General features: G+C 45.0%; 1 protein-coding gene across 2 annotated transcripts in view; it reads right to left on the bottom strand.

Moving 5' to 3' along the window:
- Positions 1 to 6,530: 6,530 nt before the first annotated feature.
- LOC139369564 (DDB1- and CUL4-associated factor 15-like) overlaps positions 6,531 to 21,316 on the bottom strand; it is a 28,663-nt gene continuing 13,877 nt past the window's right edge. The window contains exons 9-13 of one of the 2 annotated variants that reach the window (XM_071108810.1): positions 21,165 to 21,287; positions 15,165 to 15,247; positions 10,891 to 10,995; positions 10,643 to 10,758; positions 6,531 to 9,273 (exon numbers count right to left, since the gene is read on the bottom strand). In XM_071108810.1, coding sequence (XP_070964911.1) covers positions 9,218 to 9,273; positions 10,643 to 10,758; positions 10,891 to 10,995; positions 15,165 to 15,247; positions 21,165 to 21,287 — 483 coding nt within the window. In that variant the 3' untranslated portion in view covers positions 6,531 to 9,217. The remainder of the gene's footprint in view (positions 9,274 to 10,642; positions 10,759 to 10,890; positions 10,996 to 15,164; positions 15,248 to 21,164; positions 21,288 to 21,316) is intronic. The other variant, XM_071108811.1, reaches the window with a different exon arrangement.

Raw genomic sequence — 21,316 nt, 5'->3', positions numbered from 1 at the left:
CACTGTCAGAGGTCTACAACGTACCTCTGACTGAATCCCTTCCTATATGTCACTGTCAACAGAGGTCTACAACGTACCTCTGACTGAATCCAGACCTATATGTCACTGTCAACAGAGGTCTACAACTTACCTCTGACTGAATCCCTTCCTATATGTCCCTGTCAGAGATCTACAACGTACCTCTGACTGAATCCAGACCTATATGTCCCTGTCAACAGAGGTCTACAACGTACCTCTGACTGAATCCCTTCCTATATGTCCCTGTCAGAGGTCTACAACGTACCTCTGACTGAATCCAGACCTATATGTCCCTGTCAACAGAGGTCTACAACGTACCTCTGACTGAATCCAGACCTATATGTCCCTGTCAACAGAGGTCTACAACGTACCTCTGACTGAATCCAGACCTATATGTCCCTGTCAACAGAGGTCTACAACGTACCTCTGACTGAATCCAGACCTATATGTCCCTGTCAACAGAGGTCTACAACGTACCTCTGACTGAATCCAGACCTATATGTCCCTGTCAACAGAGGTCTACAACGTACCTCTGACTGAATCCCTTCCTATATGTCCCTGTCAGAGATCTACAACGTACCTCTGACTGAATCCAGACCTATATGTCCCTGTCAACAGAGGTCTACAACGTACCTCTGACTGAATCCCTTCCTATATGTCCCTGTCAGAGGTCTACAACGTACCTCTGACTGAATCCAGACCTATATGTCCCTGTCAACAGAGGTCTACAACGTACCTCTGACTGAATCCAGACCTATATGTCCCTGTCAACAGAGGTCTACAACGTACCTCTGACTGAATCCAGACCTATATGTCCCTGTCAACAGAGGTCTACAACGTACCTCTGACTGAATCCAGACCTATATGTCCCTGTCAACAGAGGTCTACAACGTACCTCTGACTGAATCCAGACCTATATGTCCCTGTCAACAGAGGTCTACAACGTACCTCTGACTGAATCCAGACCTATATGTCCCTGTCAACAGAGGTCTACAACGTACCTCTGACTGAATCCAGACCTATATGTCCCTGTCAACAGAGGTCTACAACGTACCTCTGACTGAATCCAGACCTATATGTCCCTGTCAACAGAGGTCTACAACGTACCTCTGACTGAATCCAGACCTATATGTCCCTGTCAACAGAGGTCTACAACGTACCTCTGACTGAATCCCTTCCTATATGTCACTGTCAACAGAGGTCTACAACGTACCTCTGACTGAATCCAGACCTATATGTCACTGTCAACAGAGGTCTACAACTTACCTCTGACTGAATCCCTTCCTATATGTCCCTGTCAGAGATCTACAACGTACCTCTGACTGAATCCAGACCTATATGTCCCTGTCAACAGAGGTCTACAACGTACCTCTGACTGAATCCCTTCCTATATGTCCCTGTCAGAGGTCTACAACGTACCTCTGACTGAATCCAGACCTATATGTCCCTGTCAACAGAGGTCTACAACGTACCTCTGACTGAATCCAGACCTATATGTCCCTGTCAACAGAGGTCTACAACGTACCTCTGACTGAATCCAGACCTATATGTCCCTGTCAACAGAGGTCTACAACGTACCTCTGACTGAATCCAGACCTATATGTCCCTGTCAACAGAGGTCTACAACGTACCTCTGACTGAATCCCTTCCTATATGTCCCTGTCAGAGATCTACAACGTACCTCTGACTGAATCCAGACCTATATGTCCCTGTCAACAGAGGTCTACAACGTACCTCTGACTGAATCCCTTCCTATATGTCCCTGTCAGAGGTCTACAACGTACCTCTGACTGAATCCAGACCTATATGTCCCTGTCAACAGAGGTCTACAACGTACCTCTGACTGAATCCAGACCTATATGTCCCTGTCAACAGAGGTCTACAACGTACCTCTGACTGAATCCAGACCTATATGTCCCTGTCAACAGAGGTCTACAACGTACCTCTGACTGAATCCAGACCTATATGTCCCTGTCAACAGAGGTCTACAACGTACCTCTGACTGAATCCAGACCTATATGTCCCTGTCAACAGAGGTCTACAACGTACCTCTGACTGAATCCAGACCTATATGTCCCTGTCAACAGAGGTCTACAACGTACCTCTGACTGAATCCAGACCTATATGTCCCTGTCAACAGAGGTCTACAACGTACCTCTGACTGAATCCAGACCTATATGTCCCTGTCAACAGAGGTCTACAACGTACCTCTGACTGAATCCAGACCTATATGTCCCTGTCAACAGAGGTCTACAACGTACCTCTGACTGAATCCAGACCTATATGTCCCTGTCAACAGAGGTCTACAACGTACCTCTGACTGAATCCAGACCTATATGTCCCTGTCAACAGAGGTCTACAACGTACCTCTGACTGAATCCAGACCTATATGTCCCTGTCAACAGAGGTCTACAACGTACCTCTGACTGAATCCCTTCCTATATGTCCCTGTCAACAGAGGTCTACAACGTACCTCTGACTGAATCCAGACCTATATGTCTCTGTCAACAGAGGTCTACAACGTACCTCTGACTGAATCCAGACCTATGTCACTGTCAACAGAGGTCTACAACTTACCTCTGACTGAATCCAGACCTATATGTCACTGTCAGAGGTCTACAACGTACCTCTGACTGAATCCAGACCTATATGTCCCTGTCAACAGAGGTCTACAACGTACCTCTGACTGAATCCAGACCTATATGTCCCTGTCAACAGAGGTCTACAACGTACCTCTGACTGAATCCAGACCTATATGTCACTGTCAACAGAGGTCTACAACTTACCTCTGACTGAATCCAGACCTATATGTCCCTGTCAACAGAGGTCTACAACGTACCTCTGACTGAATCCCTTCCTATATGTCACTGTCAACAGAGGTCTACAACGTACCTCTGACTGAATCCAGACCTATATGTCACTGTCAACAGAGGTCTACAACTTACCTCTGACTGAATCCCTTCCTATATGTCCCTGTCAGAGATCTACAACGTACCTCTGACTGAATCCAGACCTATATGTCCCTGTCAACAGAGGTCTACAACGTACCTCTGACTGAATCCCTTCCTATATGTCCCTGTCAGAGGTCTACAACGTACCTCTGACTGAATCCAGACCTATATGTCCCTGTCAACAGAGGTCTACAACGTACCTCTGACTGAATCCAGACCTATATGTCCCTGTCAACAGAGGTCTACAACGTACCTCTGACTGAATCCAGACCTATATGTCCCTGTCAACAGAGGTCTACAACGTACCTCTGACTGAATCCAGACCTATATGTCCCTGTCAACAGAGGTCTACAACGTACCTCTGACTGAATCCAGACCTATATGTCCCTGTCAACAGAGGTCTACAACGTACCTCTGACTGAATCCCTTCCTATATGTCCCTGTCAGAGATCTACAACGTACCTCTGACTGAATCCAGACCTATATGTCCCTGTCAACAGAGGTCTACAACGTACCTCTGACTGAATCCCTTCCTATATGTCCCTGTCAGAGGTCTACAACGTACCTCTGACTGAATCCAGACCTATATGTCCCTGTCAACAGAGGTCTACAACGTACCTCTGACTGAATCCAGACCTATATGTCCCTGTCAACAGAGGTCTACAACGTACCTCTGACTGAATCCAGACCTATATGTCCCTGTCAACAGAGGTCTACAACGTACCTCTGACTGAATCCAGACCTATATGTCCCTGTCAACAGAGGTCTACAACGTACCTCTGACTGAATCCAGACCTATATGTCCCTGTCAACAGAGGTCTACAACGTACCTCTGACTGAATCCAGACCTATATGTCCCTGTCAACAGAGGTCTACAACGTACCTCTGACTGAATCCAGACCTATATGTCCCTGTCAACAGAGGTCTACAACGTACCTCTGACTGAATCCAGACCTATATGTCCCTGTCAACAGAGGTCTACAACGTACCTCTGACTGAATCCAGACCTATATGTCCCTGTCAACAGAGGTCTACAACGTACCTCTGACTGAATCCAGACCTATATGTCCCTGTCAACAGAGGTCTACAACGTACCTCTGACTGAATCCAGACCTATATGTCCCTGTCAACAGAGGTCTACAACGTACCTCTGACTGAATCCCTTCCTATATGTCCCTGTCAACAGAGGTCTACAACGTACCTCTGACTGAATCCAGACCTATATGTCTCTGTCAACAGAGGTCTACAACGTACCTCTGACTGAATCCAGACCTATGTCACTGTCAACAGAGGTCTACAACTTACCTCTGACTGAATCCAGACCTATATGTCACTGTCAGAGGTCTACAACGTACCTCTGACTGAATCCAGACCTATATGTCCCTGTCAACAGAGGTCTACAACGTACCTCTGACTGAATCCAGACCTATATGTCCCTGTCAACAGAGGTCTACAACGTACCTCTGACTGAATCCAGACCTATATGTCCCTGTCAACAGAGGTCTACAACGTACCTCTGACTGAATCCAGACCTATATGTCCCTGTCAACAGAGGTCTACAACGTACCTCTGACTGAATCCAGACCTATATGTCCCTGTCAACAGAGGTCTACAACGTACCTCTGACTGAATCCAGACCTATATGTCCCTGTCAACAGAGGTCTACAACGTACCTCTGACTGAATCCAGACCTATATGTCCCTGTCAACAGAGGTCTACAACGTACCTCTGACTGAATCCAGACCTATATGTCCCTGTCAACAGAGGTCTACAACGTACCTCTGACTGAATCCAGACCTATATGTCCCTGTCAAGAGGTCTACAACGTACCTCTGACTGAATCCAGACCTATATGTCCCTGTCAACAGAGGTCTACAACTTACCTCTGACTGAATCCAGACCTATATGTCCCTGTCAACAGAGGTCTACAACGTACCTCTGACTGAATCCAGACCTATATGTCCCTGTCAACAGAGGTCTACAACGTACCTCTGACTGAATCCAGACCTATATGTCCCTGTCAAAAGTTTGGACACACCTGCTCATTCCAGGGTTTTTCTTTATTTTTACTATGTTCTACATTGTAGAATAATAGTGAAGACATCAAAACTATGAAATAACACATGGAATCATGTAGTAACTCAAAGTTGCCACCCTTTGCCTTGATGACAGCTTTGTCTTCACTACTATTATACAATGTAGAAAATAAATAAAAACTCTGGAATGAGTAGGCGTGTCCAAACTTTTGATTGGTTCTGTGTGAGTCAGTCAACCTGCATGGCTACAACCTTCTCTGTCCTCACCTTACCCACCCACTGTCCTGACTGCCATAGAGAGCGAGAGAAGGGGAGAGAGATTTACTGCGTTTGCCCGAGCCAGGTGTAGAGTTGAAACAGCTGTCAGTCTTCAGTCCTGATGATGTTCACTGACCTATTAGACAACCACTTAGTGTGTCCCAAACGGCATCCTATCGGTACTTCAACAGGGCACCATTTAGGACGGCTCATCAAAGATTCTAAGTATGAATATGTTAATAGCCCTCCGTGAACTCCGAGACTCCCTCCGAGACTGAAGGGGTCTTGGATGGATTGAATTGATCAGACGCTCTAACAGTGGTGTCCTGATGTGGTGTAGAGGACGGGGTGTGTAGTTCCAAACAGGGCAGCATTCAGAAAGGTACGTTTTAGTGTATTTTTATTATTTGGCCAACTAAGAGATCTGTGCCTTGTAGAGTGAGACAGCGCTGGTGGTTGAATCCCAAATGGCTCCCTGTATAGTGCACTTTTTTGGACCTGAGCCCTATTGACCATGGTCTAAAGTAGTGTACTATATAGGGAATAGGGTGCCATTTCGAAGACAACCTGCGTTTTAATTAGATCTGATTAATAAAGTGTTTCTAAACCTGTGCAATCTGCCATGTGTTCCTCACTCTTTGGTAATGTATTATGAGTTATAGCAGGCATATGTAGTGTCATAAGAGAGAGGGCAGCCATAATGCATCCTGTTTCCATCCCATTCATTTGTCCCTCCATCGTCATGGCATCCACACACAACAGTAAAGTCATATCCCACCAGCAGGATACAGACCTCCACAGAAACATCTCTAATCTGTGATTGGGCAACAAGGTCAGAAGTCACAGCGAGAGCACATGCAACGTTGTATCCATGGCAACTAACTGCCAGCTCGTAGAATCAGCAAAAAGTCAGAACAGATCAGTGAATGTGTTTATTTGAAATAGATGTTACTTTAGTGACTATCATATTTATTGAACCATTATGGCCTTATTTCAACAGTATGTGTAGCATATTTTGATGTACTATCCAGAGTATTTAGCTACTGTATTACAATCACAAGATATCTAGTATATATGTTTTGTAGACCTTTGTATTGAATCGCTGTGACTAGAGTTTGTAGTTTCAGTACTCAGTCGTTGCCATATAAAGACGTGATACCAGCCCACCTTTAGCCATTAAATACTTTACAAGTGTTTCCCCTCTTCAGTCTCTTAAAACGTAACTTTGTGTTTCTCCTTCACACACACACAGGAAACGGCAACATGCAAGGTGAATCTTTCAATTTATTTTTATCAAAAAATAATCAAGTGAACCATGCTCTCTCCGTCCAGTCTTAAAATACAGCCAGATAATGACAGGCTTGCTTAAACTCCATATCCCATAAGCCTCTGCTCCATCTAGGGTTGTAACTTTCCTGGGATGAAGGACTAGGCAGTAAATCTGGGAAAGTTAACTCCATCACATACAAATACATTTATAAAGGGGACAATCTGAACTGAAACCCTATTCCCTATGTAGTGCACTACTTTTGACCAAAGCCCTATGAGAGATTATGAGGCTCTGGACAAAACGTAGTGCACTACATAGGGAGCCATTTTGGACACGAGACATATGATGGTGAAGTTGCCCTTAGACACTGATCTGCGGTCAGTTTAACATTTCCCCCCCACTAATGGTTAAGGTTAGGATTGGGGGAGGGGAAGCTGATCCTAGATCTGTACCTAGGGGGAACGTCAGTCCCTCCAGAGCGACAAATAACAGGATTGGTTCCGGTTCATGTGTAGGCCCTGTTGCAGTCAGACAGACCTGGATCAAACCAGATCGAACTGGACAAAGCCGGTTTAGAGGAGTGACCTTTAGGTTCTGAGAACAGCAACAGATTCTCGGAGGCATGAGGACCACATCTCTCTCTCTCACAGTCATAAAACAGAAAATGACATTGAACAAACCAAACTAAAAACCCACAGTAAAATCCTATTTGTTCAGTCCAGCTCTGGGTCCATGGGTGCACATTATGGTACATTACATCATCAAACAAAAACAGAAGATGTGGAAAACACAATGCCTCGTGTTTCTTCCATCCTACAACATCACACACACACACACACACACACACACACACACACACACACACACACACACACACACACACACACACACACACACACACACACACGCACACAGATTCAAGTTGGCGACAACTGAGTCATGACAACATGGCACCCTATTCCCTAAATCAAGGGTTTTCAACTCTGACCCTACGAGGTCCGAAGCCTGCTTTCTGGTCTACCTGATCATTAATTGCACACACACCTGGTGTCCCAGGTCTAAATCAGTCCCTGATTAGAGGGGAACAGTGGAACTGGTGTCCCAGGTCTAAATCAGTCCCTGATTAGAGGGGAACAGTGGAACTGGTGTCCCAGGTCTAAATCAGTCCCTGATTAGAGGGGAACAGTGGAACTGGTGTCCCAGGTCTAAATCAGTCCCTGATTAGAGGGGAACAGTGGAACTGGTGTCCCAGGTCTAAATCAGTCCCTGATTAGAGGGGAACAGTGGAACTGGTGTCCCAGGTCTAAATCAGTCCCTGATTAGAGGGGAACAGTGGAACTGGTGTCCCAGGTCTAAATCAGTCCCTGATTAGAGGGGAACAGTCGAACTGGTGTCCCAGGTCTAAATCAGTCCCTGATTAGAGGGGAACAGTGGAACTGGTGTCCCAGGTCTAAATCAGTCCCTGATTAGAGGGGAACTGGTTTCCAGGTCTAAATCAGTCCCTGATTAGAGGGGAACTGGTTTCCAGGTCTAAATCAGTCCCTGATTAGAGGGGAACTGGTTTCCAGGTCTAAATCAGTCCCTGATTAGAGGGGAACTGGTGTCCCAGGTCTAAATCAGTCCCTGATTAGAGGGGAACTGGTTTCCAGGTCTAAATCAGTCCCTGATTAGAGGGGAACTGGTTTCCAGGTCTAAATCAGTCCCTGATTAGAGGGGAACAGTGGAACTGGTGTCCCAGGTCTAAATCAGTCCCTGATTAGAGGGGAACTGGTTTCCAGGTCTAAATCAGTCCCTGATTAGAGGGGAACTGGTTCCCAGGTCTAAATCAGTCCCTGATTAGAGGGGAACTGGTTTCCAGGTCTAAATCAGTCCCTGATTAGAGGGGAACTGGTTCCCAGGTCTAAATCAGTCCCTGATTAGAGGGGAACTGGTTTCCAGGTCTAAATCAGTCCCTGATTAGAGGGGAACTGGTTCCCAGGTCTAAATCAGTCCCTGATTAGAGGGGAACAGTGGAACTGGTGTCCCAGGTCTAAATCAGTCCCTGATTAGAGGGGAACTGGTTCCCAGGTCTAAATCAGTCCCTGATTAGAGGGGAACTGGTTTCCAGATCTAAATCAGTCCCTGATTAGAGGGGAACTGGTGTCCCAGGTCTAAATCAGTCCCTGATTAGAGGGGAACTGGTTTCCAGGTCTAAATCAGTCCCTGATTAGAGGGGAACTGGTTTCCAGGTCCAGAGTGAGTCTGAAGGTCCTATATAGAGCACCACTTCTCACCACAGGCATCATGGAAACGTAGTGCACCACATGTGGAGGAGGGAATAGGAGGGAATAGGAGGGAATAGGGTGGAATAGGAGGGAATAGGAGGGAATAGGATGGAATAGGAGGGAATAGGAGGGAATAGGGTGGAATAGGGTGGAATAGGAGGGAATAGGGTGGAATAGGAGGGAATAGGAGGGAATAGGAGGGAATAGGGTGGAATAGGAGGGAATAGGAGGGAATAGGGTGCCATTTGAGAGGGATCCTATGACTGTTACTGTAGCAGCTAAACAGGCTTGCTGTATGTGTGTCGGTGTGTGTATGGGTGTGTGTCGGTGTGTGTATGTCGGTGTGTGTGTCGGTCGGTGTATGTGTGTGTGTGTGTGACAGTCCGAGCCTCTGGTGTCAGGACACCCCCCTGTTGTCCCTCATAGTATGATCCAGGTACTCCGGTCGCTGTCAGCCAACACCTGTAGAGAGGAACCTGGACAGAAGAGAGGGGGACAAACAGAAAAATAAACAGATTTGAAGAATTCATTTACATAAAGTGTGTGTTTCATTTTACCAGGTCAGTTGACTGAGAACACGTTCTCATTTACCACAACAACCTGGGGAATAGTTACAGGGGAGAGGAGGGGGGATGAATTAGCCAACTGTAGATGATTAGGTGACTGTGATGGTATGAGGGCCAGATTGGGATTTTAGCCAGGACACCGGGGTTAACACCCCTACTCTTACGATAAGTGCCATGGGATCTTTAGTGACCACAGATGTCCCATCGGAAAGACGGCACCCTACACAGGGCAATGTCCCCAATCACTGCCCTGGGGCATTTGGATATAGTTTTTTAGACCAGAGGAAAGAGAGGCTCCTATTGGTCCTCCACCACCACTTCCACAGGGCCAGCATCCCTGTGGAACACTTTCAACACCTTGTAGTCAACATGGGCCAGCATCCCTGTGGAACACTTTCAACACCTTGTAGAGTCAACATGGGCCAGCCTCCCTGTGGAACACCTTGTAGAGTCAACATGGGCCAGCATCCCTGCGGAACACTTTCTACACCTTGTAGAGTCAACATGGGCCAGTATCCCTGTGGAACGCTTTCAACACGTTGTAGAGTCAACATGGGCCAGCATCCCTGTGGAACGCTTTCAACACCTTGTTGAGTCAACATGGGCCAGCATCCCTGTGGAACGCTTTCAACACCTTGTTGAGTCAACATGGACCAGCCTCCCTGTGGAACACCTTGTAGAGTCAACATGGGCCAGCCTCCCTGTGGAACACTTTCAACACCTTGTAGAGTCAACATGGGCCAGCCTCCCTGTTGAACACTTTCAACACCTTGTTGAGTCCATGTCCCCACAAATCGAAACTGTTCTCAGGGCAAAAGGTGGTGCAACTGAACATTAGGAGTTGATGTTTTGTCCACTGTGTGTGTGTGTGTGTGTGCGTGCGTGCGTGCGTGCGTGCGTGCGTGCATATAACATGTGTACCTCTGTGCAGGGCCTCGTTGGTCATGCGGGTGATGTTTTGTCCGCTGTGTGTGTGTGTGTGTGTGTGTGTGTGTGTGTGTGTGCGTGTGTGTGTGCGTGTGTGTGTGCGTGCGTGTGTGTGTGCGTGTGTGTGTGTATATAACATGTGTACCTCTGTGCAGGGCCTCGTTGGTCATGCGGGTGATGTTTTGTCCGCTGTGTGTGTGTGTGTGTGTGTGTGTGTGTGTGTGTGTGTGTGTGTGTGTGGGTGTGTGTGTGTGTGTGTGTGTGTGTGTATATAACATGTGTACCTCTGTGCAGGGCCTCGTTGGTCATGCGGGTGATGTTTTGTCCACTGTGTGTATATAAAGGTGTGTACCTTTGTGCAGGGCCTCGTTGGTCATGCGGTTGATGTAACGAGAGCTGCTCTCCGGAACCAGCCACTTCATCACTGTGTTCACACAAGACTTCCTGTACGAACTCCATACACTGCCACTACAGGACGGGAGAGAAGAGGGAGATATGAAAAGAGAAAGAAAAAAATGAGAGAGCGATATGAGAGATATGAAGAGAGAAAGAAATGAGGGAGAGCGATAGATATGAAGAGAGAGAGAGAGATCGTCTCACCTGGTCTGACCCTTGACCTCAGTGAGGTCACCGACCCCGACGGTGTGACACACTCCTGTGTTGAGGTCCCAGCTCACCTGCAGACTGGAGTGGTAGGTGTTGGGCCTGGAAGACAACTACCGGTTAGTGTGAGTGACAGTTAGAGGCAATTAAAACAGCCATCCAGACCCCAGAACACCTCACCAGATGACTAGTCAGGAAAACAGAGGAAAACAGACCTCCAGACCCCAGAACACCTCACCAGGTGACTAGACAAGAAAACAGAACTCCAGAACCCAGAACACCTCACCAGGTGTCTAGACAAGAAAACAGAACTCCAGAACCCAGAACACCTCACCAGGTGACTAGTCAGGAAAACAGAACTCCAGACCCCAGAACACCTCACCAGGTGACTAGCCAGGAAAACAACCCACCAGACCCCATTACACCCTAACAGGTGACTAGTCAGGAAAACAGACCTCCAGACCCCAGAACACCTCACCAGGTGACTAGCCAGGAAAACAGCCATCAAGACCCCAGAACACCTCACCAGGTGACTAGTCAGGAAAACAGACCTCCAGACCCCAGAACACCTCACCAGGTGTCTAGACAAGAAAACAGAACTCCAGACCCCAGAACACCTCACCAGGTGACTAGTCAGGAAAACAGAGGAAAACAGCCCTTCAGACCCCAGAACACCTCACCAGGTGTCTAGACAAGAAAACAGAACTCCAGACCCCAGAACACCTCACCAGGTGACTAGCCAGGAAAACAACCCACCAGACCCCATTACACCCTACCAGGTGACTAGTCAGGAAAACAGACCTCCAGACCCCAGAACACCTCACCAGGTGACTAGCCAGGAAAACAGCCATCAAGACCCCAGAACACCTCACCAGGTGACCATCCAGGAAAAACAGAGAGAGAACAGCCCTCCAGACCCCAGAACACCTCACCAGGTGACTAGCCAGGAAAACAGACCTCCAGACCCCAGAACACCTCACCAGGTGACTAGAGAGGAAAACAGCCCTCCAGACCCCAGAACACCTCACCAGGTGACTAGCCAGGAAAACAGACCTCCAGACCCCAGAACACCTCACCAGGTGACCATCCAGGAAAACAGACCTCCAGACCCCAGAACACCTCACCAGGTGAACATCCAGGAAAACAGAGAGAGAACAGCCCTCCAGACCCCAGAACACCTCACCAGGTGACTAGATAGGAAAACAGCCCTCCAGACCCCAGAACACCTCACCAGGTGACTAGAGAGGAAAACAGCCCTCCAGACCCCAGAACACCTCACCAGGTGACCATCCAGGAAAACAGCCCTCCAGACCCCAGAACACCTCACCAGGTGTCTAGACAAGAAAACAGAACTCCAGACCCCAGAACACCTCACCAGGTGACTAGCCAGGAAAACAACCCACCAGACCCCATTACACCCTAACAGGCGACTAGTCAGGAAAACAGACCTCCAGACCCCAGAACACCTCACCAGGTGACTAGCCAGGAAAACAGCCATCAAGACCCCAGAACACCTCACCAGGTGACTAGTCAGGAAAACAGACCTCCAGACCCCAGAACACCTCACCAGGTGACTAGCCAGGAAAACAGCCCTCCAGACCCCAGAACACCTCACCAGGTGACTAGTCAGGAAAACAGAGGAAAACAGCCCTCCAGACCCCAGAACACCTCACCAGGTGACTAGTCAGGAAAACAGAGGAAAACAGACCTCCAGACCCCAGAACACCTCATCAGGTGACTAGCCAGGAAAACAGACCTCCAGACCCCAAACACCTCACCAGGTGACTAGCCAGGAAAACAGACCTCCAGACCCCAGAACACCTCACCAGGTGACTAGAGAGGAAAACAGCCCTCGAGACCCCAGAACACCTCACCAGGTGACTAGAGAGGAAAACAGCTCTCCAGACCCCAGAACACCTCACCAGGTGACTAGCCAGGAAAACAGACCTCCAGACCCCAGAACACCTCACCAGGTGACTAGTCAGGAAAACAGAGGAAAACAGCCCTCCAGACCCCAGAACACCTCACCAGGTGACTAGTCAGGAAAACAGCAATCAAGACCCCAGAACACCTCACCAGGTGACCATCCAGGAAAACAGACCTCCAGACCCCAGAACACCTCACCAGGTGACCATCCAGGAAAAGAGAGAGAACAGCCCTCCAGACCCCAGAACACCTCACCAGGTGACTAGTCAGGAAAAAAGAGGAAAACAGACCTCCAGACCCCAGAACACCTCACCAGGTGACTTGCCAGGAAAACAGCCCTCCAGACCCCAGAACACCTCACCAGGTGACTAGTCAGGAAAAAAGAGGAAAACAGACCTCCAGACCCCAGAACACCTCACCAGGTGACTAGCCAGGAAAACAGCCATCCAGACCACAGAACACCTCACCAGGTGACTATAGGGGAAAACAGCCCTCGAGACCCCAGAACACCTCACCAGGTGACTAGAGGAAAACAGCCCTCCAGACCCCAGAACACCTCACCAGGTGACTAGTCAGGAAAACAGCCATCCAGACCCCAGAACATCTCACCAGGTGACTAGTCAGGAAAACAGAGGAAAACAGACCTCCAGATCCCAGAACACCTCACCAGGTGACTAGCCAGGAAAACAGACCTCCAGAACACCTCACCAGGTGACTAGCCAGGAAAACAGACCTCCAGACCCCAGAACACCTCACCAGGTGACTAGCCAGGAAAGCAGACCTCCAGACCCAGAACACCTCACCAAGTGACTAGAGAGGAAAACAGCCCTCGAGACCCCAGAACACCTCACCAGGTGACTAGAGAGGAAAACAGCCCTCCAGACCCCAGAACAACTCACCAGGTGACTAGTCAGGAAAACAGACCTCCAGACCCCAGAACACCTCACCAGGTGACTAGCCAGGAAAACAGACCTCCAGACCCCAGAACACCTCACCAGGTGACTAGAGAGGAAAACAGCCCTCGAGACCCCAGAACACCTCACCAGGTGACTAGAGAGGAAAACAGCTCTCCAGACCCCAGAACACCTCACCAGGTGACTAGAGAGGAAAACAGAGGAAAACAGCCCTCCAGACCCCAGAACACTTCACCAGGTGACTAGTCAGGAAAACAGAGGAAAATAGTCATCCAGACCCCAGAACATCTCACCAGGTGACTAGTCGGGAAAACAGCAATCAAGACCCCAGAACACCTCACCAGGTGACCATCCAGGAAAACAGAGGGAGAACAGCCCTCCAGACCCCAGAACACCTCACCAGGTGACTAGTCAGGAAAACAGAGCTCCAGACCCCAGAACACCTCACCAGGTGACTAGCCAGGAAAACAGACCTCCAGACCCCAGAACACCTCACTAGGTGACTAGCCAGGAAAACAGCCCTCCAGACCCCAGAACACCTCACCAGGTGACTAGAGAGGAAGGAAAACAGACCTCCAGACCCCAGAACACCTCACTATGTGACCATCCAGGAAAACAGAGGGAGAACAGCCCTCCAGACCCCAGAACACCTCACCAGGTGACTACCCAGGAAAACAGACCTCCAGACCCCAGAACACCTCACCAGGTGACTAATCAGGAAAACAGAGGAAAACAGACCTCCAGACCCCAGAACACCTCACCAGGTGACTAGTCAGGAAAACAGAGGAAAACAAACATCCAGACCCCAGAACACCTCACCAGGTGACTAGCCAGGAAAACAGACCTCCAGACCCCAGAACACCTCACCAGGTGACTAGCCAGGAAAACAGACCTCCAGACCCCAGAACACCTCACCAGGTGACCATCCAGGAAAACAGAGGGAAAACAGACCTCCAGACCCCAGAACACCTCACCAGGTGACTAGCCAGGAAAACAGACCTCCAGACCCCAGAACACCTCACCAGGTGACTAGCCAGGTAAACAGCCATCCAGACCCCAGAACACCTCACCAGGTGACTTGTCAGGAAAACAGAGGGAGAACAGCACTCCAGACCCCAGAATACCTCACCAGGTGACTAGCCAGGAAAACAGCCCTCCAGACCCCAGAACACCTCACCAGGTGACTAGCCAGGTAAACAGCCATCCAGACCCCAGAACACCTCACCAGGTGACTTGTCAGGAAAACAGAGGAAAACAGCCATCCAGACCCCAGAACACCTCACCAGGTGACTAGCCAGGAAAACAGCCCTCCAGACCCCAGAACACCTCACCAGGTGACTGGCCACAATTGTATTTTTTGTTCAAGCTGGGATGAAGCGTGGCTATGCCTTTACTAAAAAATAGCTGTGTGTGTGTGTGTAGTGTAGTTACCTGCAGTGTTCCTCTTCAGGGTTGGAGAACGCCAGAAGCAGCAGCCCAATGTTTATCACCACTGTGTTAGTCTCTGGACACACCTGATACACACAAATACACACCATTACCGTCTGACCAGATGTGAGTGTGTGTGCGTATAGATATATATACATATATACACACACAGTGTGTAAGTGTGCACGCTTGTAGACTAAGTGTCTGCAGATGCTCCTGTGTGTGAACGCATGGGTATATGTATGTATATATATCTATATCTCTATTTCACACACGGCTACAGATGATATCAGAAGTTCATGCACTTTAGCCAAATACATTTAAACTCAGTTTTTCACAATTCCTGACATTTAATCCCAGTAAAACAAAAATCCCTGTCTTAGGTCAGCTAGGATCACCACTTTATTTTAAGAATGTGAAATGTCAGAATAATAGTAGAGAGAATGATTTATTTAAGCTTTTATTTCTTTCATCACAATCCCAGTGGGTCAGAAGTTTACATACACTCAATTAGTATTTGGCAGCATTGCCTTTAAATTGTTTAACTTGGGTCAAACATTTCAGGTAGCCTCCCACAATAAGTTGTGTGAATTTTGGCCCATTCCTCCTGACAGAGCTGGTGTAACTGAGTCAGGTTAGTAGGCCTCCTTGATTGCACACACCTTTTCAGTTCTGCCCACAAATGTTCTGTAGGATTGAAATCAGGGCTTTGTGATTGCCACTCCAATACCTTGACTTTGTTGTCCTTAAGCCATTTTGCCACAACTTTGGAAGTATGCTTGGGGTCATTGTCCATTTGGAAGACCCATTTGCAACCAACCATTCACATAATTTACCTTCCTGATGACATATATTTTGTGAAGTGCACCAGTCCCTCCTGCAGAAAAGCACCCCAGTCTGCTATCACAGTCTGGAACATGTTCCGGGATTCTCTGATGGCATTGAAGAGTACACCACATCAGTCAGTGGATTTATCAATAAGTGCATCGAGAACATCATCCCCACAGTGACTGTATGTACATAACCCAACCAGAAGCCATGGATTACAGACAACATTCGCACTGAGCTAAAGGCTAGCGCTGCTGCTTTCAAAGTGCGGGACTCTAACCCGGAAGCTTACAAGAAATCCTGCTATGCCCTGCAACGAACCATCAAACAGGCAAAGCGTCAATACAGGGCTAAGATTGAATCATACTACACCGGCTCCGGCGCTCGTCTTATGTGGCAGGGATTACAAACTATTACATACTACAAAGGGAAGCACAGCCGCGAGCTGCCCAGTGACACGAGCCTACCAGACGAGCTAAATCACTTTATGCTCGCGTCGAGGCAAGCAACACTGAGGCATGCATGAGAGCATCAGCTGTTCCGGACGACTATGTGATCACGCTCTCCGTGGCCGACGTGAGTAAGACCTTTAAACAGGTCAACATACACAAAGCTGCAGGGCCAGACGGATTACCAGGACGTGTGCTCCAGGCATGTGCTGACCAACTGGCAGGTGTCTTCACTGACATTTTCAATGTTTCAGTGTCCCTGATTGAGTCTGTAATACCAACATGTTTCAAGCAGACCACCATAGTCCCTGTGCCAAAGAACACTAAGGCAACCTGCCTAAATGACTACAGACCCGTAGCACTCACGTCTGTAGCCATGAAGTGCTTTGAAAGGTTGGTAATGGCTCACATCAACACCATTATCCCAGAAACCCTAGACCCACTCCAATTTGCATACCGCCCAAACAGATCCACAGATGACGCCATCTCTATTGCACTCCACACTGCCCTTTCCCACCTGGACAAAAGGAACACCTATGTGAGAATGCTGTTCATTGACTACAGCTCAGCGTTCAACACCATAGTACCCCTCAAAGCTCATCACTAAGCCAAGGATCCTGGGACTATCTCCGACAACGACAAGACAGTCTATAGGGAGGTCGTCAGAGACCTGGCCTTGTGGTGCCAGAATAACAACCTATCCCTCAATGTCGCCAAGACTAAGGAGATGATTGTGGACTACAGGAAAAGGAGGACTGAGCACGCCCCCATTCTCGTCGACGGGGCTGTAGTGGAGCAGGTTGAGAGCTTCAAGTTCCTCGGTGTCCACATCAACAACAAACTAGAATAGTCCAAACACACCAAGACAGTCGTGAAGAGGGCACGACAACGCCTATTCCCCCCAGGAGGCTGAAAAGATGTGGCATGGGTCCCGAGATGGCACATATATATATGTATGTCGATAGTGTATCTAGGTCTATAGTGTGTATATAGGTCTATAGTGTGTATATAGGTCTATAGTGTGTATATAGGTCTATAGTGTATAGTGTGTATATAGTCTATAGTGTGTATATAGTCTATAGTGTGTATATAGTGTATAGTGTGTATATATAGTCTATAGTGTATAGTGTGTATATAGTGTATAGTGTTTATATAGTCTATAGTGTATAGTGTGTATATAGTGTATAGTGTGTATATAGTGTATAGTGTGTATATAGTCTATAGTGTATAGTGTGTATATAGTCTATAGTGTATAGTGTGTATATAGTCTATAGTGTATAGTGTGTATATAGTGTATAGTGTCTATATAGTCTATAGTGTGTATATAGTGTATAGTGTGTATATAGTCTATAGTGTGTATATAGTGTATAGTGTGTATATAGTGTATAGTGTGTATATAGTCTATAGTGTGTATATAGTCTATAGTGTATAGTGTGTATATAGTCTATAGTGTATAGTGTGTATATAGTCTATAGTGCATAGTGTGTATATAGTCAATAGTATATAGTGTATAGTGTGTATATAGTGTATAGTGTCTATATAGTCTATAGTGTATAGTGTGTATATAGTGTATATATAGTGTATAGTCTATAGTGTATAGTGTGTATATAGTGTATAGTGTGTATATAGTGTATAGTGTATAGTGTGTATATAGTCTATAGTGTATAGTGTGTATATGGTGTATAGTGTGTATATAGTGTGTAGTGTGTATATAGTCTATAGTGTATAGTGTGTATATAGTGTATAGTGTGTGTATAGTGTGTATAGTGTGTATATAGTCTATATAGTGTGTATATAGTGTATAGTGTGTATATAGTGTATAGTGTGTATAGTGTGTATATAGTGTATAGTGTGTATATAGTGTATAGTGTGTATATAGTCTATAGATAGTGTATAGTGTATATAATATATAGTGTATAGTGTGTATATAGTCTATAGTGTATAGTGTGTATATAGTCTATAGTGTATAGTGTGTATATAGTCTATAGTGTATAGTGTGTATATAGTGTATAGTGTATATAGTCTATAGTGTATATATAGTCTATAGTGTGTATATAGTGTATAGTGTGTATAGTGTGTATATAGTGTATAGTGTGTATATAGTCTATAGTGTGTATATAGTCTATAGTGTATAGTGTGTATATAGTCTATAGTGCATAGTGTGTATATAGTCAATAGTATATAGTGTATAGTGTGTATATAGTGTATAGTGTCTATATAGTCTATAGTGTATAGTGTGTATATAGTGTATATATAGTGTATAGTCTATAGTGTATAGTGTGTATATAGTGTATAGTGTGTATATAGTGTATAGTGTATATATAGTCTATAGTGTATAGTGTGTATATGGTGTATAGTGTGTATATAGTGTGTAGTGTGTATATAGTCTATAGTGTATAGTGTGTATATAGTCTATAGTGTATAGTGTGTATATAGTCTATAGTGTATAGTGTGTATATAGTGTATAGTGTGTGTATAGTGTGTATAGTGTATAGTGTGTATATAGTCTATAGTGTATAGTGTGTATATAGTGTATAGTGTGTATATAGTGTATAGTGTGTATATAGTGTATAGTGTGTATATAGTCTATAGATAGTGTATAGTGTATATATAGTGTATAGTGTGTATATAGTCTATAGTGTATAGTGTGTATATAGTCTATAGTGTATAGTGTGTATATAGTGTATAGTGTATATAGTCTGGTGTGTATATAGTGTATAGTGTATATATAGTCTATAGTGTGTATATAGTGTATAGTGTGTATAGTGTGTATATAGTGTATAGTGTGTATATAGTGTATAGTGTGTATATAGTGTGTATATAGTCTATAGTGTATAGTGTGTATATAGTCTATAGATAGTGTATAGTGTATATATAGTGTATAGTGTGTATATAGTCTATAGTGTATATATAGCGTATAGTGTATATAGTCTATAGTGTGTTTATAGTGTATAGTGTGTATATAGTCTATAGTCTATAGTGTGTATATAGTCTATAGTGTATATATAGTCTATAGTGTGTATATAGTGTATAGTGTGTATATAGTGTATAGTGTGTATATAGTCTATAGGTGTATATAGTGTATAGTGTATAGGTCTATAGGTGTATATAGTGTATATAGTGTATAGGTCTATAGGTGTATATAGTATATAGTGTATAGGTCTATAGGTGTATATAGTGTATAGTGTATATAGTGTATAGGTCTATAGGTGTATATAGTGTATAGGTCTATAGGTGTATATAGTATATAGTGTATAGGTCTATATAGTGTATAGTGTATATAGTGTATAGGTCTATAGGTGTATATAGTATATAGTGTATAGGTCTATAGGTGTGTATATAGTCTATAGTGTATAGGTCTATAGTGTGTATATAGTCTATAGTGTATATAGTGTATAGGTCTATAGGTGTATATAGTATATAGTGTATAGGTCTATAGGTGTATATAGTGTATAGTGTATAGGTCTATAGGTGTATATAGTGTATATAGTGTATAGGTCTATAGGTGTATATAGTGTATAGGTCTATAGGTGTATATAGTGTATAGGTGTATATAGCGTATAGGTCTATAGGTGTATATAGTGTATAGGTGTATATAGTGTATAGTGTATAGGTGTATATAGTCTATAGTGTATAGGTCTATAGGTGTATATAGTGTATAGTGTATAGGTCTATAGGTGTATATAGTGTATAGTGTAGAGGTCTATAGGTGTATATAGTGTATAGGTGTATATAGTGTATAGGTCTATAGGTGTATATAGTGTATATAGTGTATATAGTGTATAGGTCTATAGGTGTATATAGTGTATAGTGTATAGGTCTATAGGTGTATATAGTGTATAGTGTATAGGTCTATAGGTGTATATAGTGTATAGTGTAGAGGTCTATAGGTGTATATAGTGTATATAGTGTATATAGTGTATAGGTCTATAGGTGTATATAGTGTATAGTGTATAGGTCTATAGGTGTATATAGTGTATAGTGTATAGGTCTATAGGTGTATATAGTGTATATAGTGTATAGGTCTATAGGTGTATATAGTGTATAGTGTATAGGTCTATAGGTGTATATAGTGTATATAGTGTATATAGTGTATAGGTCTATAGGTGTATATAGTGTATAGTGTATAGGTCTATAGGTGTATATAGTGTATAGGTGTATATAGTGTATAGGTCTATAGGTGTATATAGTGTATATAGTGTATATAGTGTATAGGTCTATAGGTGTATATAGTGTATAGTGTATAGGTCTATAGGTGTATATAGTGTATAGTGTATAGGTCTATAGGTGTATATAGTGTATATAGTGTATAGGTCTATAGGTGTATATAGTGTATAGTGTATAGGTCTATAGGTGTATATAGTGTATATAGTGTATATAGTGTATAGGTCTATAGGTGTATATAGTGTATAGTGTATAGGTCTATAGGTGTATATAGTGTATAGTGTATAGGTCTATAGGTGTATATAGTGTATAGTGTATAGGTCTATAGGTGTATATAGTGTATATAGTGTATAGGTGTAGAGATATATATATGTATGGTGTATAGGTCTATAGGTGTATATAGTGTATATAGTGTATATAGTGTATAGTGTATAGGTCTATAGGTGTATATAGTGTATAGTGTATAGGTCTATAGGTGTATATAGTGTATATAGTGTATAGGTCTATAGGTGTATATAGTGTATAGTGTAGAGATATATATATGTATGGTGTATTTATGTACCTCCAGTATAACAACGTCGTAGTCGTTGAAGGAACAGAACTGAGCAGCCCAGCGGGCGTCGCTCCGGATCACCTCGTTGATCAGGTACTCAAAGTCCAGAGTCAACTGCTCCACACACACACTCTGTAGGACAGACACACACTCTGTAGGAC

Source organism: Oncorhynchus clarkii, chromosome 17, assembly GCF_045791955.1.
Source record: "Oncorhynchus clarkii lewisi isolate Uvic-CL-2024 chromosome 17, UVic_Ocla_1.0, whole genome shotgun sequence".
Classification (NCBI taxonomy): Eukaryota; Metazoa; Chordata; class Actinopteri; order Salmoniformes; family Salmonidae; genus Oncorhynchus; species Oncorhynchus clarkii.
This window is presented reverse-complemented; position numbering and strand designations above follow the sequence as displayed.